Raw genomic sequence first — 25,057 nt, forward strand, 5'->3', positions numbered from 1 at the left:
ACATTCAAAACAACCAACACATTGAGATCTATTCTATCTAAAACTAAACCTAACAATGAACAAGAAAGGACAAAGAATTGTATTTATAAAATACCTTGTGAATGCGAACAGTTTTATATAGGTGAAACATCAAGACCATTAACCGTTAGAATAAGTGAACATCAATCTTATATTAAAAATAGAGAATTTGATAGATCTCAAATATGTCAACACGCATGGGATAATGAACATAGAGTTCAGTGGAGAGATTCAAGTATAGTCCTGAAAGAAACAGATAGTAAAAAGAAAAAAATCAAAGAAGCGGCTCTAATTATGCTAAACGAAACCAATTGTGTCGCAAATTCCTCGATGGAATGCAGTAGGATGTGGATACCCATACTGAAAGAGGAAGTCAATAGAAAGAAAATACCACAATTAGTAAGTCAATAGTCGAGTTAGTACATATTTTATATTTTAGTATTACTTATATACCCATGTATTATTGATATTATTTATAATTTAAACAAAGTTATAGTAAAGTCAGAATTTGGTATTAATTTTGAGAGTAAATTAAATGTAAGACCAAATACTTACGATGTCGGGATAGTATCACGAGGTTTTTCCTGGTTTTCCCTCGTGATTTACTATGAGATCTCTAACGCGAGAATTTTAATGTCACCGTTGCATGTGGTTATCTTTTTAAAGACAGATCACATGCTATGATTTTTTTGTGACGGATATTCTTGAGTTGGGGTTGATTTCATGTAATCGAATGAACTATCAGTAAAGTCGTCCCAGGAACGCAACTCATAAATATTGGCAATATCATTTTAAAGTCTTCTACTTTAAAATATATCATATGTATCTGAATTGCCGATATAAATGAGTCAAATTAAATAAATTATTAGAAGAATTTTTTTACTAAGCAACAACATTTTTGTTTATATTAATAGTGTTTTGTATTTTGACAACGGCACCCGATTTGGGCGTCGAAACGTTAATAAAAATCATTTTTTAATAATATTGTGGCTTATTTCCCATTCTAAATAGTTAAAATTGTAAAAATGCCACAAGAAGATAGCTTCAGAACAACATATAATTACTTCATCTAAAAACTTTCTGTGATATATTCGTTTTGTTGCTAAAATTATTTCCTGATCCATGGGTTGAATAAGCGATGTTGTATTTTTTGGCAAAAACATACAACTATAGTTGCCATGTTTTGATCGTAGATTATTTTCAGAGGGATGAGCAGGATCGTTGTCTAAAATCAAAAAACGTTTCACCTCTTCCGGCAGATTCCCAGTTTCTTCTCTTGAAATTTTTTCACTGCAGGTACAAATTCTTTAAAAAGGCAATTTTTGAAGATATCTGAGGTGAACCATGCATTATTAGAGCTAATAAAATTTAAACCTACATTACCAACCACTATGATGAAATTATTTATTTTTATAGCTCCACAATTATATACAAATCCTACCTCAAAATATTTGTAAGAATTCAAACTCTTGAATGCCTTCATTTGTTGACCTGTGTAAAAACTATTACTAAGCTCTAAATACAAAAAAAACTATGTCCATGTTGTTAGTTACCCTTGAAACACTTTTTCTACTGTAGGTTAACTCATCCCCCTTGTGGAAAATGGATCTATATACCAACAGCTTTTGAAAATATTCACTTATGTTTATTTATTCACTGCTTAAAACTAAATACAGTCGTTAAAGTACTTCTACAGCTAGAAGCTACACGAAGTCAACAGCAAAATGTTCGGAAAATACAACTATAAAAAACTATTATACAACGATTAAACTATTATATAAAAACAATTATATAAACCACTATTTTATAACAACAATAACTATTTTATAAAAAAACTATTAAACGTAAAAAACTCAAGAAACTCAATGCGGTACAAATATAAATAATTTCAATGTTTGCCTCCCAGCTTTCATATTAGTGTCATAAACGTCAAAGTCTTGAAACGGCCTATAGTGGACCAGCGCGAGTAGAGGGGATAGCACTGGTGACTGTATTATGTTCTCTCACCCACGGTTCTTAGAGATTACTAATAAAGTCTAATAACCGTGCTCTCACCGACCAACTGTTTGCTGACGGTTTCTGACTAGTTTGACTGTTTGCTAGAACAAACCTATTTATTATGACAGTCCTGCATTTTATAAGAGTATATAAATGATAGTTTTTACATAAAATAGGGATTTCTTGCTATAATAGCATGTGAAGTCATTCTTTGAGGTTGAACAGAATAAGTTATCTGACAAATTTTAAGATTTGGCAGTGGCAGTGACAGTATATGTAAATATGAAATAAGTATTTATCCTTCAAAGTACACTGCTCAATTTTCTACAAAATACACTTTAAGAGTCGTAACAGTTTTTTTGGAACCAGCCAGCTGTACATGGTACCTTATATTTTTAGGGGCGCTGAAAATAAAAATGAAGTTTACTTTGAATTTTAAGTGGGGAAACATCGTCAAAAACGCAATTTTACCCTAAAAACAAAACAAATCACTTTTTCTGCGTTTAACTCGCTACAACTCTGTTCGGTGTTAATATTTTTTTCTGAAATTTTTATAGCATATATTTTTCACCTTCCTGAACACTATGGGAGCTGTTGCAAGCCTTCAATCATATTCTTATAAAAGTTATGAATTTTTTAAAGTAAAAAGGTGAACATTCGTGAATTGCAAAGTTGAATCGCAAAAGTTGAGTGACAAAATTTGAAATGTAGCTTTTTAATTTCGTTTATGTGAAAATATAGAGTCCAAAGAAGTTTTATAGGGAGTTTTAGATCAAAATGTTATTTAAAAAGGAAATTGTGGAACTTTTAATACCGACGTAATAATGCAGTATATGAAAATAAAAATCAACTATTACCTCTGATTTCGGTGAACCTCCATCGATTTTAATGAAAATGGGTGGATGGTTAGGGGATACTTCAATAAACAAAAGTGACATGATAGAGGGAGAAATTCTAAGCAAAATTTGTTATATCAAGTTATTAAAATAAATCAATACTTTTTGAATTATTAAATATCAAAGATTTTAATTTTTCGTAAAAAATGCATGTTATAAGCAGTTTTTCATAAATAATTCAAAAACTTTTTACAAAAAAGTTATTATTATCAAAATTGAAGTTAATAGATAATTGAATAAGTTCCTTTCTTGAAAACATTTTAATATTAATTCAAAGTGAGTTATAGGTAATTGAACATAATATTTTTTTCAGCGAGTACTAAATGTAAGTATTCCATCTTAAGTAACGGGCAAACGATGCATTTTATAAAACATACTTACTAAACACTTGTCAAAGTACTCAGGAATATGTACCTATCAAATGAGCTCCAGAAGAAGTTGATAGCATTAAAATTTATGCTCGAAATATTTTTAAAAATTATTTATGCTCCACAGATTTTCCAAAAAAATGCTGTTTTTTAGAATAAGTCCGTTGATTTTTATGATATCGGAGTCATCCAAAAACCATTTAAAAGGTATTTTCAGGGGCTTAAAATTTTTTTAAGATTAAAGGTTAAAGGGCCCCAATTACATGGTTATCGCAGTAAAATTTAAGATTTAAACGTTTCTATCTCGGTTATTTTTTATCATACAAAAATAAAAAAAACAAATTGCTACCATAAAAAATTAAGATTTTGTTCTTCATTTTTTATGGATATCGAGAATTTTTGGAGTTATTATAAAAAAAATGTTTACGAAAATTTTTTTCTGATTTTTTTAAATCATATTATTTTTTTTCAAAAATGTACATTCTAAACGGGTCAAAATGTTAGATGCCATCACTTATGCTAAAGTAGAGAAAATGTTATAGGAATTACTGTAAAGTTTAATTTTGGTACAAATGGCGAATTTTATTTTTCACTTACTAAAAAATTTTGAAAGGGTCCTCTTATTTCCATCACAACTTGCTTAATTTTGATGCTGCCAACTTTTTCTAGAGCTCATTTGATAGGTATTCCTGACTGAGTACTTTGACAAGTGTTTGGCAACTTTTATAAAATGCATCGTTTTCCCGTTATTTAAGCTTGCATACATAGATTTTAGTACGCGCCGAAAAAAATATACATTCAATTAACTATAACTCACTTTCTTTTAATAATAAAAGGTTTTTCTAGCAAGGAATTTATTTGATTTTTTTGCTTCAATTTTGGTAATAAAAACTTTTTGTTAGACGACCCTGTTGCTATCCCCTCTCTTTCCGTGGTCCGGGGGGTGATTAGAAAAAGTACGGCTTCGGTTCCAAAACATGATCTAGCACCGAAAAGTACTATTAAAAATAATGCCGTCAAAAAATTATTGTTAATTTGAATGTATATTAATAATTATCTTAATTTCACGGTATACTTGATTTATAAAGCTGTAAAATCATTTGACTCTGTACGTCAACTTTTTTTTTAACATGATATTGTAAAATACAATTGTTATATAGTATTACCGTTCAAAAGAAACTGATCTAAAAAAAATTATAGAGAAATACAAAAACTGAAATTCAGCGACCTCTAAAGCCAGCTTGCTCCTCTGCTTCGTAATCTCTATAGTAATTTTCTATTTTGTTCTTAATAAGTTTCCCATACATCCTACCTATTGTGCTGTTTACCGCAATTCCTCTACAGTGGACTTAGGTCACTTAAAGAAATCATATTATTTTCACATCTCGAGAGACTGAAATGACAACATCAGAGAAATCTAGCACTCAAAAGTTTATCGCTATTATAGATCACTTCATTTCCTCTTTAAGTCAAAGACTTTTTGCATATGAATCCATTCATTCCAATTTTGGATTTTTACATAATTTGGAAAATTAACTCCCAACGAAATTGAAACTCACTCACTGAAGCTTACCGACATTTATATCAATGATTTAGATGGAAACCTAGGTGTTTAACTGGTACAATTTTTCAATTCATTTAAAGAGGAAATCGGTCCATTTAATATAAGTAAAGAACTTCATATGTACCAACTGCTAAAAGAAAATAATGTGTATATTGCGTTTCCAAACGTTGGGGTAACATTTCGTTTCTATTTAGTTCTGATGTTAACTAACTCCAGTGGAGAGAGATCGTTCTCAAAACTTAAGTTATTAAAAATAGACTTCGGTCTATGACGGGCCAAAAGCGTTTGAATCATCTCTCTATAGTCTATAATGACCATTGAACACGATGTCTTAAAGCAACTATGGTTTATTTTTTAACCAGGAGGAGTAAACTAAAAAGACAGATTCACACCCAAGAAAGTCACTAGAAAAATCATCAAATACATCTTCTTTTTTGGTTGATCATGTCGGCCCTCAACGGTAATCCATAAATATTATATTATATTAATACGTCGTTAAAGGATCAAAAATACTATTAGCCTTTGCGGATGACGTGGACACAATTGCACAATCCACCAAAGATGCAAAGGAAGTTTTTATCCTATTCGAGAACGGAGCCAAGGAAGTTGGTCTTAAGGTCAACGAGGACAAGACCAAGTACATGGTGGTTACGAAGAACCCAAGACCAAGGGTTAGACAAAACGTAACAATTAATGAATACAACTTTGAAGTCGTCAAAGAATTTAAGTACCTGGGAGCGATTATAACATCTGAAAATAAATATGAAAAGGACGTGGCAGCCAGGATCATTGCAGGAAACAGGGCATATTACTCATTAATGACCCTACTTAAATCAAAAATACTCTCAAGACGAGCAAAAATAAGAATATATGACAATAATTCGTCCCACAATAACGTATGGAAGCGAAACATGGACTCTGAATCAGCGGGAAACGACAAAATTACTGGTACTTGAAAGAAAGATACTGCGGACTATCTATGGGCCTTGCAGAGACGAGACAACAGGAGAATGGAGAAGAAGACACAATGATGAACTCCAGACAATATATGGAGATGAAAACATAGTACGCTACATTAAAGCAAACAGAATACGATGGGCGGGTCACGTGCTAAGATCAAGTGACGAAAGACTTCTGAACGCCACATTCTGGGAAAGGCCCGATGGAAAAAGGTCAGTTGGTCGCCCAAGAAAGAGATGGAAGGACGCAGTAGCCAGTGATCTACGCAAAATGGGAGTACAGCAATTGGAAATAGCTGCTCAGGACCGACAACAATGGAGGAAAATAGTAAACGCGGCCAAGACTCACATATAGTTGTAGAGCCAAATGATGATGATGATGTCGCTAAAGAGTTCTAAAAACAACTGCTTTTTATATAAAAGCAGACTAACAATCTAAACATTAAAGGAATAACACAGAAAACACAAAAAATCGCCGATATAACTTAATTAACCTATGAAATGCCAAAAGTGTCAAAATTTGATAAATGTCATTAGTGTCAAAATTTTATAACAGTGTAGTAAACTTGCCTGCGGTTGGACTAATTACAAACAAGCATTACAGCGCGGTAAATTTGAATCACTCCTCTTGGTTTAAAAACAAACCATAGATATGTCAGACATAATCAAGGAATTTTCAATTAAAAAATCTCGAAAAGAACCCGGACTGTAATTATACATCTTAATACGTTTATTTTTAATATTTTACTGTAACAAGATACAGCTGTTATTTTTAATTATTTAAAAAACATATTTATAAAAGTAGATCAACATTTTTCTTTAATCTAAAAGGGAAAACCCTGTAGTTGGCTGTATATCTACATAGTTATAACAATTTTTTAATGGTTGACGTTAGGGCCCCACACTTAAATCCGACTCTGACTGAGTCATCGAGTAAGTTTATTTATTTATCCAGTAGATATATTTTGTTAAAGAATGTTTAAACTGTTCATCCAAGGGAAACTTATGTAAGCATGTCAGTCTTCTTTTTCTATAAGTACAAGGATTTAATTAATACAGAAGCATTCATCTAAAATTTTATTTTCAGAAGTAATAAATTCAATAGAACTGATCATTAAAAATAAATTATATATTTTTTAAATATAACATAAAATAATTTCTTGAATACTTAATTTATTTCTTTAATACACTTATTAAATATTAAACAAAACGTCGGCGTCGTCGTCAGTACCAATACTCATATTTATGTAGATTTTTATTTAAGACGATTTTTTCTTTCTTGGTTTTCGTACATACTCCTGCATTAATAAGAATTATTGTTTATGTTATGGTCGAAAATGTAATAAAAATACGGACACCAAAAGCAGGTACAGAGGGAATATCAAAAATTACGTTACAGCTTACGAAATATAAATATAATTTCCAAGGAAGGAGCATTTTCTTTCCAAAGTGTTGACTAGAATAGACACGTTGACAAGTTTCCATTTTGTCAGTGGCGTACTATTTTTACAGGAATATGTATAAAAGTAGAAAGTATAAATTGTCTTTCTCACTATCAGGCCAACAAATTTTTTAGACTACTACGTACTTTTAACAAACAAACCACGTGCTTTGTAAAAGTAGTTGTTTTTTAGGTATCTTAATAATTTTTCACGTAGATACGAGGTTTTGCACCGAAAACGACGATAATATAATTTCACTTATGCAAAATATTTAAAAATATCTGGCGTTAAGAATACTTTAGCGAATTTTGAGACTATAATAAAGCGCGGTTCACACACATCCATTTATTACTTCGACTGTAAAAACACATTAATTTAAGTTGAGCTGTCCGGTCGAGTCAAGGATATAGGATACCATTCTTGTCGACTTGGCGGCCTTGTAAGCTATTTGTAGTTTTTAGCGGGATTACAATCTGAATAGTTCTTGTGGATAATCAAGTTTGATTTCTTCCGCAATTGGTTAAAATACAACTTTTACTAATTCATTTCTTTGTCCAAACGCGATTAGTTTTTCCAATTCTTCTCAAATACCGTTCGATAATGAAAAGTTAAAAAATTGAGAGGACTTCATTAGCTATTTCTCTTTTTAGCTCATTTTTACCTCAATCCTTTTTCTTCAATTTTTGTTTTAAAAGGTAGTACTAACTAAACATTAGTCAAGTCTGAACTATTATTTTACTCGATTTGTATGAAGAGTAGACACACTCAAACTAAATAACTTTACCCAATCACTGGCTACGTGTGAACCGGGCTTAAGGTGTGTAAATGGTACCATAAACATAATTAAACGGTTCAAAGTTTGATTTTTAACCACAGCCCCTTGTAAAAGGTTGTAAAATACAATAAGATAAAACGTGCTACGTGCTACATAATTGTAATGTATACAAATAACAATTCTGATCTCGAGTGTCGTAAAACCAAGCACACTCCTAAAATAATATAAAAAAAAATATATTCAGATTTATTTTTAGATTCAGATTTAGTGGTAGTTTCAGAAATCGCCAATTACAGTAAGGTCCCGTGAGGTGCGCGAAATGCCATATGTATTGTTATATATAAAGTTGTGGGTATCCGCGAGGTGTTAGCTACTGTTAAGTGTCTTCTTCTTCTTGTGGTGCTTTCTCCTTTAGTGGAGGTTAGTGACTACACCGGTAATTCTGTTTATGTCCAATGTGACTCTAAACAAAGATGTTGAATCAAGGCCGGTCCAATCTCTGATATTTCTAAGCCATGAAATCTGGCGCCTACCGGAACCCCGTTTTCCTTCAATCTTACCCTGGATGATCAGTTGCGCGAGGCGGTACTTTTCGATTTCACATTATGTGTCCCAGGTAGCAAACTTTTCTGACTTTAATGATTTTTAGCAGTTCCCTATCTGTACCTATTCTTCTCAGAACATTTTCGTTAGTGGTGTGGGTTGTCCAAGGTATTTTCAAGATTCTTCTATAAAGCCAGAGTTCAAAGGCTTCTAACTTGTTTATCAGTGTTATGTTGAGTGTCCAGGCCTCCGTATTGACCACACATAGCAATGCAGAAAACGACATCTAAGGCTGATATTAATGCTACTCTTACAAAATAAACTTTTCATTTTGATAAACCCTTGTCGAGCTACCTATATTCTCCCTTTTACTTATTGTTTATAATCAAGTTGATTGCTGAACCAGCAATCAAGATATTTGTATTGGCTTACGTATTCAAGCTGTTGATGGTTCACATATATTGGAAGGGGTAAATTTTTGTTTCTTGATATTTTCATAACTTTGGTTTTCGCAGTATTGATCTTCATCCCCATTTTTCCACAACTCTCAGTAACCCTATTTAACAGTATCTGAAGACTATGGTCCGAATCAGTCAGTGTTAAGTGTCAGTTAGCATTATTCATAAAAACTTGCACCGTAACTGTCTCATTTCCATTATTTACTGAACCTATGCCACCAAAAACGGTTCTTTTAAAACCTGCGCAATTAATCTTCACCATAATTGGCGTCTTCCACATAAAAAACCTTCGAAATAGAGAAAACGATAAGGGAAAAATATAATAAAGTTTATATGATACTAGTAAGTTTTCTGTTTACAGGATGCGTATAACATAATATTAGTAGTGCACACTGCACAATAACAAAAACTCTTAAATAGCCCAATAACAAAAATGGTTATTTTCTTTTCAGACTTATACATAGTTTTTTACCAAATTGACAATGCCAATGGTCTCTGAATAATTCAATAAATTTTAAATCAGTGACTCAAAACAGTAAATGTATTATTATTATTGTAATTATTAAAAAATGAATTATAAGATTTACTTGATTCACACTTTAATATAATTGACCATAAATTTCATTTTGTTTCTAATAATTCAAAATATACAGGGTTAGAAGTCCAAGATATAAACATAGAGTAAATAGGTATATCTGGCAACGCAGCAAACATTGAATACTCTATAATCTATAATATTTACTACGGCTTATAAATCCAGATTTCTATTTTGTTGATTTACGAAACCCGTGTTAAAGAATGTATGTAAACTTCTTCAAATACCAACGGTGTATTTCTTAAGGAAGATACTTTTAGCACAGCCATTTTTAAGTACTCAAACCGTGCATCATGAAAGTTAAAAAAAACAAATGTTGCATCACTACAATTTCGTCAGCATTTAGATAGTAAAATTCTCTCTCTCCATTGTGTAATAATTAGTTATATTTATTAAATTATTTAGTTTATTGAAGTAAAAGATGGTTTTGCTTCTTTTCGATTCAGAGGGATGCACAATCGCTGGACAGCTGTTTCCACCATTTCAGGCTTCCTCAACAGCGCTAGCGTGCACACCTCTAAATCGAAAAACAGTTCGACCATATATTTAAGGGGAATTTCAAAGATCATTGAAATTCCCATTGGGACGCGATCCAGCGACATCTCAACAAATTGAAAAGTCTCAGATGCAGAATTCACCACTATAATAAAATTAAAATGGTAAATAGTTATTTAAATCTAAAACTTTTCGTGTTGAAAGTTCTTTCTGGTACATCCTTAATCTGCGACTTTTACAATTTATAAGACCGTAGACGACGAATATAGAATACAAAAAGGACTCCACTATATGCAATCACATTCCGTTTTCATTCGTCTAGGAAAAGGACAGAAAGAAACTTCCTAGTACTCAAATCTGAGTAAAGATAGAAAAGGAAAAGATGGTTTTGCTTGTTTTCGATTCAGAGGGGTGCACAATCTCTGGACAGCTGTTTCCACCATTTTAGGCTTCCTCATACCTCTAAATCGAAAAACACCTCGACCCTCTAAGGGGAATTTCAAAGATCACTGAAATTCCCATTGTGACGCGATCCAGCGACATCTCTTAAACAAATTGAAAAGTCTCAGATGCAGAATTCGCCACTATAATAAAATAAAATTGTTTAAGAGATGTCGCTGAATCGCGTCCCAATGAGAATTTAAATGATCTTTGAAATTCCCCTTAAATAGATGGTCGAGCTGTTTTTCGATTTAGAAGTGTGCACGCTAGCGCTGTTGAGGAAGCCTGAAATGGTGGAAACAGCTGTCTAGCGATTGTGCATCCCTCTGAATCGAAAACAAGTAAAACCATCTTTTACTTTTCTATCTTAACTCAGATTTGAGTACTAGGAAGTTTCTTTCTGTCCTTTTCCTAGACGAATGAAAACGGAATGTGATTGCATATAGTGGAGTCCTTTTTGTTTTCTATATTCGTCGTCTGCGGTCTTATAAATTGTAAAAGTCGCAGATTAAGGATGTACCAGAAAGAACTTTCAACACGAAAAGTTTCAGGTTTAAATAACTATTTACCATTTTAATTTTATTATAGTGGTGAATTCTGCATCTAGTCCAGGGCCCATCTGTTTTCAGATGGACGTTGAGAGGTGACTCAATTTTTTTTGCAGAAATTGCTTGAAAATAACTTAAATAATAATATTTGAGTTATCCTCCCTCTCAAAAAGGTCCGGAACATTGTTTAAATAATCAAAATGTCAAAAATGAAGGAAAACTTCGATTTTTTTCTTCGTTTTTTGATTATATCTTTAAAAGTATTAATTTCCGAGAAAAGATGTACTGACATAAAAGTTGCGTAATTAAATTTCCTACAATACCTATAGAATTGGTTAAAAATTTAAAAAATAGTCACCCCTGTTGCAAAATAGCAATAATTGCGAAAAAAACCATACAAAAGCAAGTATTCGCATTTTAGGTTTTTCAAACATTTATGCTACACTTAGGACCTTAATATTTCACCCAGAAAAACTTTATGATACAGTAAAACAATACTGTAAATTTCATTAAGATCGGTTCAATAGATTTTGCAAAATAAATTTTGCAATCCAGCTTTCGCAAAAAAAATTCATTTTTTCAAAATGTTACAGGACTGAAAATAAAGCAGATAGCAAGTTGAATTTTTTTTGCATATAGAAGTGTACTGTACCTTTCATTTTCAATTTGCAAAATCAAAATCGATTAATTACCACGGCGTCAGGAAATTTTTTAAATAAACATTAATTTTTGGTGCTACGTGCAGGACAGCGGTGTTCGATTCACACAAGTTGATTTCCACCAAAATTTCTTCCAATCCTTATCTAATATATTATTTTCTTACTGTATATTTTGTTGTATTTTAATATTTTAATTCCACAGAAATCAAACTAATTTTATTATTGTTTGTGAAATATTGTTTAAACAATTGCATATATTTAAAAATAATAAACTTTTATTCTCTAAGTTAAAATATATGAACAAAGAAAGTTTTTGCTAAAAAAAGTGTTATTTCAAAGGACAGAGTATGAGTTTTTATTTTGCAATAAACAAATTTGTTTATTTATATCGAAATGTAATAAAAATTAAAATGTATCAATCATTATCAAAGGTCATTGGAATGCCCAATCAGAGCAAACTATCCGCTGTCCTGCGCGCAGCACCAATAATTAATGTTTATTTAAAAAAATTCCTGACGCCGTGGTAGTTAATCGATTTTAATTTTGCAAATTGCAAATGAAAGGTACAGTACACTTCTATATGCAAAAAAAATTCGACTTGCTATCTGCTTTAGTTTCAGTCCTGTAACATTTTGAAAAAATGATTTTTTTTGCGAAAGCTGGATTGCAAAATTTATTTTGCAAAATCTATTGAACCGATATTAATGAAATTTACAGTATTGATTTACAGTATCATAAAGTTTTTCTGGGTGAAATATGAAGGTGCTAAGTGTAGCATAAATGGTTGAAAAACGTAAAATGCGAATACTTGTTTTTGTATGGTTTTTTCGCAATTATTGCTATTTTGCAACAAGGGCGACTATTTTTTAAATATTTAACCAATTCTATATTGTAGCAAATTTAATTACGCAACTTTTATGTCAATACAACTTTTTTCGAAAATGAATACTTTTAAAGTTATAATCAAAAAACGAAGAAAAAAATCGAATTTTTCCTTCATTTTTTGACATTTTGATTATTTAAACAATGTTCCGGACCTTTTTGAGAGGGAGGATAAATCAAATATTATTATTTGAGTTATTTTCAAGCATTTTCTGCAAAAAAACTTTGAGTCACCTCTCAACGTCCAAATGTACCTGGTCTAATCAGAGTTTTCAATTTGTTTAAGAGATGTCGCTGGATCGCGTCCCAATGGGAATTTGAATGATTTCAATGAAATTCTTCTCAAATAGATGGCCGAGCTGTTTTTCGATTTAGAGGAGTGCACGCTGGCGCTGTTGATGAAGCCTGAAATGGTGGAAACAGCTGTCCAGCGATTGTGCATCCCTCTGAATCGAAAACAAGCAAAACCATCTTTTACTTTTCTATCTTTACTCAGATTTGAGTACTAGGAAGTTTCTTTTGTCCTTTTCCTAGACGAATGAAAACGGAATGTGATTGCATATGGTGGAGTCCTTTTTGTTTTCTATATTCGTCGTCTGTGGTCTTATAAATTGTAAAAGTCGCAGATTAAGGATGTACCAGAAAGAACTTTCAACACGAAAAGTTTTAGATTTAAATAACTATTTACGGTTTTAATTTTATTATAGCGGTGAATTCTGCATCTGAGACTTTTCAATTTGTTTAGTTTATTGAATTATTGAAAACTATTTGGATCAACATAAAAATAAAAAAAAAATATCCTTTAATTTTGCTCCTAGCTGATCTGCCCGCCGTAATTAGTGCAGATAATTCTTCGAAATAGTATAAGGAAAAAATACGTTCTTCTTACTTACTAATATAAATCAAATTATGTGAACCGGTATATAGGCAGAAAACAAGTAAACCTTATATTTACCTTTTTTAAGATTTGTAACAAGAAAACATCTGTTAAATTTACAGGATCAGTCTTTTCACGGACATTTCGATATTTAAATCCAAATACATATTAAAATTGAAATGCAAAATGTTTGAGTCACCCGAAACAATTGACGAATAACAAATCTTAAAGAACACTAATACAATTGACGATCAATACAACGTCTGAAATCATGACCAGCAATACTCAAAAAACTCTGTCTTAATATTTGTCATGTAAAACTCTATATGTGTATCAAGGTGGAAGCTAATTACAAATCTGTTAGACGAAATGTATTCAAACTCCAAAAAAGAATTTTGTTATCTGCTCATCAATTAATACTTTTGATAGGTTTTAAAAGATTTAAGGATTAATAATTACAGTAATGTACAAAAAACTTTAATTATGGTAAGATGCGTGAAATGCTGTATTTTAGCATCGAGTTACGAGACTCCCGACCGGCGAAACTATTGGAAGCTCGGCATTTATTCAGTGGCGTATGGGTGAAGTGCAAGTGTACACATCACTACTTGATTGCCAGAACTTGAATCATAATAATATTGGCGTTTGATTTAATTTATGCACCCAGAAAGATGCAGGTGTGAAAATACATTAACAATATCACAGAATCATCTACGACATGCTGATAATGAAAATATAGTAGGAAATGCCAAAATCAAATCAAGTGGTTGTTAATCTCTTCCGTGATATGGTTACTTGAGTCAGGTGCCGTTCACTCGCCAGCGAGTGATATGGTCGCTTGAGTCAGGTGCCGTTCAACAGAATGGCTCCTAGCCGAGTTCCATCCTCTTCGATAAGCAGCGAATGGGTTAAAGAATAAAGAAATAAGTACACCACTTAAATAATACTCTTAACTATAGGTCTATTCGTGGAGCACATCCTGAACTTACCCAGAGGGAGAACGCCTGCGCATTAGCTGTTCAAAGGGAAAAATTCGACCTTATCGAACGCCTAATTTTGTAATGCGCAGGCGTTCTCCCTCTGGGTAATTTCAGGATACGTTCGGGGCATGCTGCACAATACGGCTTATAATTAGGTACAGGTGAACGGAAATAGGAAGAGACGTTGCGCACTAGCAAATTTCAAATTATGGCAAGGAGCGTTCAGTTGATCGACAACTCCTTACTTAGCTGTAGACGTGGATCCGGAAAAGATACTTCTATACCAGTCTGTAAACCCGAAAACGATATTCGTAGTAAGAATACGTAGGTACGCGTTAAATGCTTATAAAATAATCTCCAAAATGTATAGTTTTTCTTTGAAAAGGGCATTTATGTACGCTATTTTGAACAATAAAAATAAATAGTGTAAAAAATAAGAAACAATGATGTAATTGAAGCATCCATCTCTTGTTACCCATACGATATAAAAGAATTGACTTATTTAAGTGATATGAAAAATATTCGGATATAAATTGGTGTTTTTCTAATAGGAGAGAGCTAAATATGTGTCAGTCATCGTCGTCTTCTTCTTCCTTCAATTCCTCTTGCATGCATTTGAACTCTTTAACTTTATCCAACAGTTGCTTCCGTAACTTGATAGCAGTGCTTCTAAGATCTTTGCTCCGCTGAATTATGTTTTGTACTTTCGTTGAGGTGATCTTTTGATGTTGTTGGTCGATTATCCACCTGAAATAATTATTATAGTTTACATTAATATACTATTGTGGGCAAAATTAACGAGTCAACAAATCTTTTTAAAAATTAATTGACGAATTTTCATATCATAATCTACAATTTTTCCCGGTTTTAACTACCATGATTTTACCTACAAGGCGACAACTTCGCAATTTGGGATTTTGTTTTATACCAGATTAATAGTCTGTATGTCTATAACATTGGGTTGTTATAGAAAATGATAAACAAGTATTCATAATTAAAAATGTATTCAGAGTTTTTTGAAGAAATTTTTCCACTACGAACAAATAATTCCAAAATAAGCGTTAAAAACACGTCAACCGCTTTCTCAGAAACTGTAAAACAATGACCCAACAATTTACTTTTCATGGAGGATAATAGTTGATACTAAACAATCGATTTGACATCAATTGGCGTTTGCCCCTTATGGACATAACTTTATGACAAACAATTATGGCAACACTTATGGTTAACAATTATTATTGATGTAGAATTCTAGTGTGTTATTTGTGTGACTACTCCTCAGTTTCTGACTCATCAAAAACATCGAAACATAATTCTCGTCTAAACAATTCGAATCCATCAAAAAATGCCACCAATCAAGAGAAATTAGCAGCTGTAAATCTCTTTTTAATTGATACCTGTTTCTCCTTAATTTTGTCTACGTAATACCTTTTTTCTACCTAATAACCTTTATATTCGTGCAGAAATAATTTTACTTTGAGCTTCTTTCAAGATGGTATAGTTACTTTTTTATATTATACTACTCAAAAAATGTCGAATAATGAAATAATGAGGAACTGTAACCAGGAAATTACCGACTTATTCAGATGGGCAGAAAATCTATCTTCAAAAGTCAAAAAAGTCCTATTCAATAAAATCCAAGATCAATCTTGTAAATACTCCTGTTTTTCTAGTATATAGTCATTCATCCAAAACCTGGAATATTAGAATAGCGAATAGAAGATTAGGAGGCATTTGAGATACAAAACTATTAGATATAAACTTCGCGAATGCATTATGAGCAATTCAGAATAGAAAAAGATAGTAAATAAGCGAAAAACAGGAATAATGATAACACTGGAAAAATATCAACATCTATAATCTCTACACATCCGGTACGACGCGACGTTCAGGAGTGAATAAGAAGATTCGAAAGAAATGCTTTGTAAATGTAGTAGTATTATAAATTATCTCTTCGTTGTCCTCTAGTGTTTCTATTATTACTTCCAAAACACTGTCAACAGTTTTCATAATAAAAAAAAAATTAAAGGCACTCGTGGGAGTGCCGACAGAAGTGAAAACTTCTTATAGTATATAAATTACGAGCACAATGCTTTTACCCCATCGTAAAAGATGTGCTATACCTATATCATATACGATATACGCGATGCGTATGCCCTATGCTATTTATGTATACATACACATAATTTATATACAGTGCTAGTCAAAAGTCTGTACCCCCCTCGTATCTTTTGAACGGTTACACCTATAACAGTGAAATTTGGAGGGAGGAAATAAACGGATGTAAGCTTCTTAACTAGTTATGACAGGTGACGTAATAGTGACAGATGACGTTACAGATCCGCTGTGACCGATAATTTTAAATGGGACCTTATGGCAAGTGATACCTCGTTTGAAAGGTAATTAAAATACCTATTCAGTCACACTAATTTTTTTGGGTTTAAGTTAATTTTGATTTTGGTGAATAAATTAAATAAATATAATATTGTAGTTTTGAATTTAATTAATAAAAATTCAAATGTCCGCCTATGGTTTTTTTGTCAAAAAAGTTGACGTTTTTTAATTCTCTAGTAGTTTTTACGTCAACGTCAACCTGTTTGACAAGTAATCATAGGCAGAATTTTGAATTTTTATTAATTAAATGCGAAACTACAATTTTATATTTATTTCATTTATTCATCAAAATTAGCTTAAACTCAAAAAAATTAGTATGACTGAATAGGTATTTTCAATACCTTTCAAACGAGGTATCACTTGCCATAAGGTCCCATTTAAAATTATCGGTCACAGTGGCTCTGTAACGTCATCTGTCACTATTACGTCACCTGTCATGACTAGTTAAGAAGCTTACGTCCGTTTATTTCCTCCCTCAAAATTTCACTATTATGGATTTAACTATTATGGATATTATGGATTATGGAAAAATTCACTATTATGGATTCAAAAGATACGAGGGGGGGTACGGACTGTTGACTAGCACTGTATGTACAAAATTTATTTCAGCGAAGTGATGACGGTCGCAAATTCAATATTTTTCCCCATCCAAGAAGTGCACAACGTCCCTAAAGAAATTTTCAATTCAAGAATTTATTTCGTCGAAGCGATAACGGTCGCTAATTTACTACTTTTTCCTCATCCAAAAAGTGCACAACGTCCCTCAAGAAATTCTCACTTCAAATATTTATTTCGTCGAAGCGATGATGGTCGTCGCTAATTTAATACTTTTTTACATCGAAAAAGTGCACAACGTCCCTAAATAAGTTTCATTTCAAACATTTATTTCGTCGAAGCGATTACGGCCCTAATTCAATACTTTTCCTCCATACGAAAAGTGCACAACGTCCCTATAACAGTATTCACTTAAATAATTTATTCCGTCGAAGCGATGACGGTCGCTAATTTAATAATTTTTCCTTATCCAAAAAGTGTACAACGTCCCTCAAGAAGTTTTCACTTCAAAATGTATTTAGTCGAAGCGATGAAGGTTCGCTAATAATATTTTCCCCATCCAAAAAGTGCATAACGTTTCTCAAGAAGTTTCCACTTTAAAAATTAATTTCATCGAAGCGATGACGGTTGCTAATTTAATACTTTTTACATCGAAGAAGTGCACAACGTCCCTAAATAAGTTTCACTTCAAATATTTATTTCGTCGAAGCGATTACGGCCCTAATTCAATACTCTTTCTCCATACAAAAAGTGCACAACGTCCCTATAAAAGTTTTCACTTAAAAAATTTATTTCGTCGAAGCGATGACGGTCGCGATGGCGGTCGATAATTTATTAGTTTTTTCCATCCAAAAAGAGCACAACGTCCCTAAAGAAGTTTTTACTTCAAATGTTTATTTCGTCGAAGCGATGACGGTCTCTTAGTTATTACTTTCTCCCCATCCAAATTTAATAATTTTTCTCCATCCAAAAAGTACACAACGTCCCTAAAGAAGTTTTCACTTCAAAAATTTATTTCGCCGAAGCGATGACGGTCGCTAATTCAATACTTCTTCCCCATCTAAAAAGTGCACAACGTCTCCAAAAGAAGTTTTCACTTTAAAAATTTATTTTGCCGAAGCGATGACGGTCGCGATGACGTTCGCTAATTTAATACTTTTTCCCTATCTAAAAAGTGCACAACGTCCCTAAAGAAATTTTCACTTCAAAAATTTATTTCATCGAAACGATGACGGGCGCTAATTTAATAATTTTTCCCCATTCAAAAAGTGCACAACGACCCTCAGGAAGTTTCCAGTTCAAAAATGTATTTCTTTGAAGCGATGACGGTTGCAATGACGGTCGCCTATTTAATACTTTTTCCCATACAAATGTCCACAACGACCCTAAAGAAGTTTTCACTTCAATAGATATACGTAGAAAATTTATTTCGCCGAAGAGATGACGGTCGCGATGAAGGTCGCGAAATAAATTCTTTTTCCCTATCGAAAAATAGGTTTTACATTTATTTTAAATTTAAATACCTCTATACAATTTATGTATAGATACACATAATATAGATACGTACAAAATTTATTTCGTCGAAGAGATGACGGTCGCGATATAAATCTTTTTTTCCCCATCCTAAAATAGGTTTTACATTTATTTTAAATTTAAATATTCTATACAATTTATATAATACATACAAATAATATATAGCATAAGCGATGACGGTCGCAATGACGGTCGCAATGACGGTCGCGAATTCAATGCTTTTTCCCCTATCCAAAAATCGCACAACGTCCCTAAAGAAGTTTTCACTTCAAAAATATATAAAATTGGTTTGTTGTTTATTTTGCAAAATTTGTTTATTTTGATAACAGCTTTCGCTCCGAAAGCTGAAACGTTATAGTCCTAGATACAATATAAGGTCGACCTGCACCGATCTGTTTAATGGGTAAAAATTATTTGAAATATGTATGTTATAAAAAACAAGGGATTTATATATAATTTTGGTTTGACTATAATTAATAATTAAAAAATGATTTTTGTATAAATAAAAAAAATTCGGTCCGGACAGATATTATTTTAGATTTTTTGGATCATTCTGAACAAAAAAGATTTTTTGTAATTTTTCTCTAAGTTGATCATTTTCGAGTTATAAACAATTTAAAATTGAAAAAAGAACGAAAGATTACGATTTTCAAGGCTCAAAAACACAAGTAAAAAATATTATTTTTGTAATCATCATTTCCTTGAATAAATTCAAATTCAAACGTCTATCAGGTCCCTATAACAATGTTTGCCATGTATTATTCTAAATATCTGCCCCTATATATAAATATCTTCTAAATATAAATATATTCTAAATAATAAAATTATATCGAGCACCCCTTGTTTTCTATAATTGTTATAATACTAAATCACATATCCAATCATTTTTACCATTTAACAGATCGGTGCAGATCGACCATATCGAATCCTCTACTAATCTATTAAATAAAATATTTATTTTCCTCTTTGTGTGGTATTGTATAATATAAGATTTATCATTGCTTAAAATATTCCTTGCACCTATATGACCCGACAAGTTCTTAATCAATACAGTTCGTTTTTTAGTCTGTACGGTATCTCTTAAAGGAAAATAAAAAGTCCTAGAATCTTGGGACATAAATTCAACTTACTAAAATCTTCTTGAATTTTGAGTCAAATAGACCAAAGGTCACCAAAGTTACAGATATCTCCGAATAGAGAGAACGTAAAGCTTTAAAACTAGGTACATAGTTCCCCAAGGAGATAAATGTGTCAAATTTGGAGTATAGGAGTACAGAATTTACAAAAAAGACACGTCCAATATCGTTGAATTACATCAGCGCCACAATCGTGTTAATTGATAGTACATATTCGTTTATTCTAAAAATCACCAGAAACAGTTTTAAGGGTCTTTTATACAAAATAATACGAATGGTAGCTTTATACCCTGTTTTAATATGGATTTATCTTCCAGGTCGAATTCCCATTCTTCTATCTACGGAGCTCCATTCTGCTATTTTTTTATGCATTTGTTTTAGCTAATTCTTTTAAATGTCCATACCACTTCAATATTTTCTTTCCTAAACATGTCAATATTCGTTTTTCCAGCGATATTATCTATATTTACTTCCTCATTTCTTTTAGTCCATGTTTTAATTTAATTGCAATAAACGAAGCTCCGTGTGATTTAGTTATTAGTACTAATATATCTCGTCGTAAATTAAATCAACATAAAGCCAATAGAGCTGTGGGGATGGTTCAAAATGGTGTCTAGTTTTCGGAACACCGGAAATGTTACCGAACGCCAAAGAACACGTCGGCCTAGCATTGACCGATATGTTACACTAACGGCTCGAAGGTAGCCTTTTTTACTGCACGAATACTGTCTCAGTGCATTCAAGATGCCACTAGTACCCTTGTTCCCACTCGAATTAATCAAAAACCTTTGGTTCCAGATGTGTACCATTGACCTTACGATTTAAATTGGAGAGATGAATAGCATTCAGTATTGTTCACAGACGAGTCCAGATTTTGTCGATTTTCATATATTCGTCGAATACGTGTATGAACAAGACCAAGAAAGCAAGAAATTAAAGGCCGTGTCATGGTTCACCCATTTGGAGGTAATAGTGTTACGGTTTGGGCTGGAATCTGTTTCGGTGGAAGAACAGATCTCTACCTTTGCCAGGACACTAGAATGGTGAGATGTACAGACGGGACATTATTGAGCATATTTTCAATTTTCATGCAGTCGTTGGGGACCAGTTTTTTTTTTCAACGATAATGCTCATAGATCTGCAGTTAACAAGAAAGTAGAGATTTGCATTGAATTTCTTATTTGGTATTAGCCCACGCTCTCCAGACCTTCCCAATACTATTGAACATGCTTGTGACATGCTACAAAGAAGGCTTGCTACAAAGCTACAAAGACATGCTACAAAGAAGAAGAAGATAGACAATATTCTTCTTTTTACAATATTACTAGTTTTCTGGTATTTTCCTTCCATTAGTTGTCTACATTCAAGTTTGTTCAGTTCTCTTTCTATTTCAAAACTAAATTAAACTTTCTTCTTCTTTTTTAAACTGTCATCAATGATGTCATTGATTTTACTATGAATAACATTTTTATTAACATAACAATAACAACAGTTCTTTCTGTAACAGAGAGTTACCTTTTAGACTTTTACAATAGAATCTAATTTTATTATAATTTAAATTCCACTTTAATACAGTTATTAACATCCATTCAGCTTAACTGATAATTTGAATTTAAATTCATAACCAAAAATCGACTACCTGTCTTGTCACGTCACTTCAGTCTGATAAATAGATTGTCATCTCCTATATTCTTGTTGGTCTGTGTCCATCTAACTGGCAAGTACCACAGTTACCATCGAGCAGTGAATCATGTTGCCCTTTGAGCACTCTTAAAATTTTATCACCTAACATCGACTTAGAGTCGCCACTAACATCAAATTTTAAAAATGTAAATCATATTTCTCGATGTCACCTATTCTACAAGGTTGCTAGTTTCATGTACTAAGCAGAACGTAAGTATATTCCACATTTTTTCTTTAACTAGTCATAATTTTAACCTTTTGTATTCATTCTAACGTTCTAGGCACTAGGATATACTTCGTTCTAGGCACTGAAGATGATCTGATCTAGATTGAAAACGTTTTGCGAATCCTTTTGGATGACTTTTTAATAGTTTTTCAATAAACTTTTTATACCATTATACAAACGAAGTTTTTACTTGTTCTGTATGATTTTTATAAATATTTATACAATATGTTTAAGTTTAAAAACAAGAATAATCAAATTAATAAGTTGTTTATAGTTTATTGATAATATCCCTAACTTATGCCGTGCAGTTTATAATAGTACTTTGTACATTAATGTAGGGTATTAAATAAAACTTTGAATGGCTAAACTTTTATAAATAAAAATATTTCTTTACCTGAAATATAAATCCGCCCATACAATAATACTCACTGGGGCTACGCTAGGCCAAATAGGTGCCTTATTAGGCTCGTAAGTGGGGTTTAAAAGTGATGTTAGGACATCAGGTCGGTTTAGATATGACCAAAGACTTGTTGTGTTCTTTGATAATTCTATAGTGCTTCTTTCCAACTCGGAGTTTCCCAAAAAAGTACCTATTATTAAAAAACAATTTTTAGTACAAATATATAAACCAATGGAAAAGGGATGTAAATTTCAAATTAAAAATGGTTAGTTATTTAGGGTCTATTACCATTTCATCGTATTTAACCTTTATTTATTAAGATGTTATTAATGAGGTTTGTTAAAAAAGTAAACTTTTTATTTTGCCGAAAAAATTATATATTCATCAACATCTATTTTGTTTTATTCAAACAAATCGCCCTTAATAATACCTAATGTACTTGTGAAAGCCCTTTTTCCAGTCCCCAAAACACTGCCGACGTCCACTTTACGTCTTTATCACTTTAGTCTCCACAGATTCAGCGATCTGGTTCAGTATCATTCTTTCAAATGCCTTGAAAAGGTGGCACAAAAGAGAGACAGGTCTAAGACTCTTTGTATCCGCCTTCCCTGGTTTTAAGAGGGCAACCACTCTAGCTTTCTTCCAGATTTTGGGGATTTGTAATGTACGGATGCAGCAATTCATCATTTTTACGAGCCACTCTACGGTTTTTAGTCCAAAGTTCTTTATTTGTTCTGTTCGTATATCGTCCAGGCCAGCCGCTTTGTTATCTTTCATTTGGTGGATCGCGCCTCTCATCTCCTCTAGACAAAAAGAGGTACCTAGTACATCTCTTTCTTCGTCGATGTTCCGTTGAGCTCTCACCTTGTTCTTTCTTGATGTCGTCTTACCGTTCATTAGAAGACGATGGGCTATCTGATCGGGTGTGACTTCTGTCAGGTTGACTGCCGGGGCAGCGGGATCGTTGTCAAGATTCCGGATCAGCTTCCAGGCACGTCTGCTGTTTTGTTTCATGTTCAGACTCGTGACCAGCTTGCATCACCTTTCCGTTCTGTTGGCGGATATCGCATGTAACATTTCCTCCCCAGCCTGTATTGTTGCTTCCGAGAAAGGGTCTTCTTCATATAGCTGTTCATATCTTTTAAGTAGGGGTTTAGATTCTTCATTGAGCCCGGCTATGTACTCAGTTTGACAACCTCTAGGAATGTTACCGTGATACTTGCTTTACGATTTCTACAAATTTATCGTATGAATCAGGGCAAGGTAAACTTCTTGATCCAATTCTTCAGAGAATTTTTCCCATTTTGCTTTAGTAAAATTGAACCTTCTCTTGAAAGGAACAATTTCGTATCTGATTGCCGCGTTGGAAAGACAAATTATTGGTCTGTGCTGTGTCTTTGGGAGGGCGCTTCCAACGATTTTTGTCACCTGGTCTCCAATTCTGTCGCTGACAAATATATTGTCTGGGTTGTAACATCTGCGCCATCTTCCGCTGTTGAACGACACAGGCTGCTTTGGATCGTGAATAAGTTTTAGGTTCATGCTTTCAGCCCATTTTTCTAGTTCTTCGCCATTGGAATCTGCTTTGTTATAACCCCATGCGACACTGTGACAGTTGAAGTCACCCAATACGAATTTGATTTGCTGTGATTGAAAGTTACTCGGTTCTTCAAAAGCAAAGTCAGCGTTTGGTGATTTGTAGATTGACTTTACTGTACAGGAGTTTATCTCCACTGTGAGGATCTCGATGTCATTTTGATCTGTTAGAGATGTGGAAGCTACGTCGATATCTGGTCTGACGAAGACTGCGCTACCATATTGGTCGTGTGGTCTCTCCAGTATAAGCTTCATACCCGAATCCTTGGTTTGCGGCTTGCAGTACCTCTATGGGTTTCTTGAACCAGTAGAACATCGACACCATGTTCTCTGCACATATTAGACAATAGGTCTTCTTTATCTGCTGATAATCCTTCAATATTAATTGAGATCGTCATCAAAAAAGGCCTATAAAGACCGTTTTGATTCTGATTGCATCTGTGTTGTTGGTGCACCGGTGTTGAAAGGATTAGCCGACATTACTCGTTTCCAGGGGACGCCCGATTGTTTTCACAAGTGATCACAATCTACGTGGAGACTCCTTTCATGTCTCCTGTCATGTCCCCCACTATTGCCACTGAAGAAAAGCAAAATCTAATCACTACTCAATAGTACGGAGGCCGGCCCTGGCACTCTAGTTTTGACCTCTTTCTGCACCCAAAAAAGACGCGAGGCAGATTTACGTGTCATCTTGTCTGAATGTATTAAGTTCGATTTAATTCAGTTTGTTCAGACGCGGTATTCGCTCCGTGCATGACTGACGCGACGCCTAGCGTAGTCGCCTAACATTTTTGGCGACTACAATTTGACATTGAGCATATGATACACATAATATGACATCATCATCATCATCAACCCGTACGCGTCCACTGCTGGACATAGGTCTCCCTCAGCTCTTTCCATTTATCTCTATTTTGTGCGGCTTGCATCCAGTTACCGATAACATGTTTCAAATCATCGGCCCATCTGGTTAGTGGGCGTCCTCTGCTCCGTAGTGCTTCTTCTCGCGGCCTCCACTCGACAATACGTTTTGTCC

The 25,057-nt window shown here is 33.1% G+C and overlaps 1 protein-coding gene across 1 annotated transcript in view; it reads right to left on the minus strand.

Annotated features, from left to right (window-relative positions):
• Positions 1-6,867: 6,867 nt before the first annotated feature.
• Positions 6,868-25,057, minus strand: part of LOC126882101 (myotubularin-related protein 9) — a 94,120-nt gene continuing 75,930 nt past the window's right edge. The window contains exons 6-7 of the mRNA XM_050646949.1: positions 22,420-22,615; positions 6,868-15,245 (exon numbers count right to left, since the gene is read on the minus strand). Coding sequence (XP_050502906.1) covers positions 15,068-15,245; positions 22,420-22,615 — 374 coding nt within the window. The 3' untranslated portion in view covers positions 6,868-15,067. The remainder of the gene's footprint in view (positions 15,246-22,419; positions 22,616-25,057) is intronic.

The sequence above is a fragment of the Diabrotica virgifera genome, chromosome 3 (assembly GCF_917563875.1).
Source record: "Diabrotica virgifera virgifera chromosome 3, PGI_DIABVI_V3a".
NCBI lineage: Eukaryota > Metazoa > Arthropoda > Insecta > Coleoptera > Chrysomelidae > Diabrotica > Diabrotica virgifera.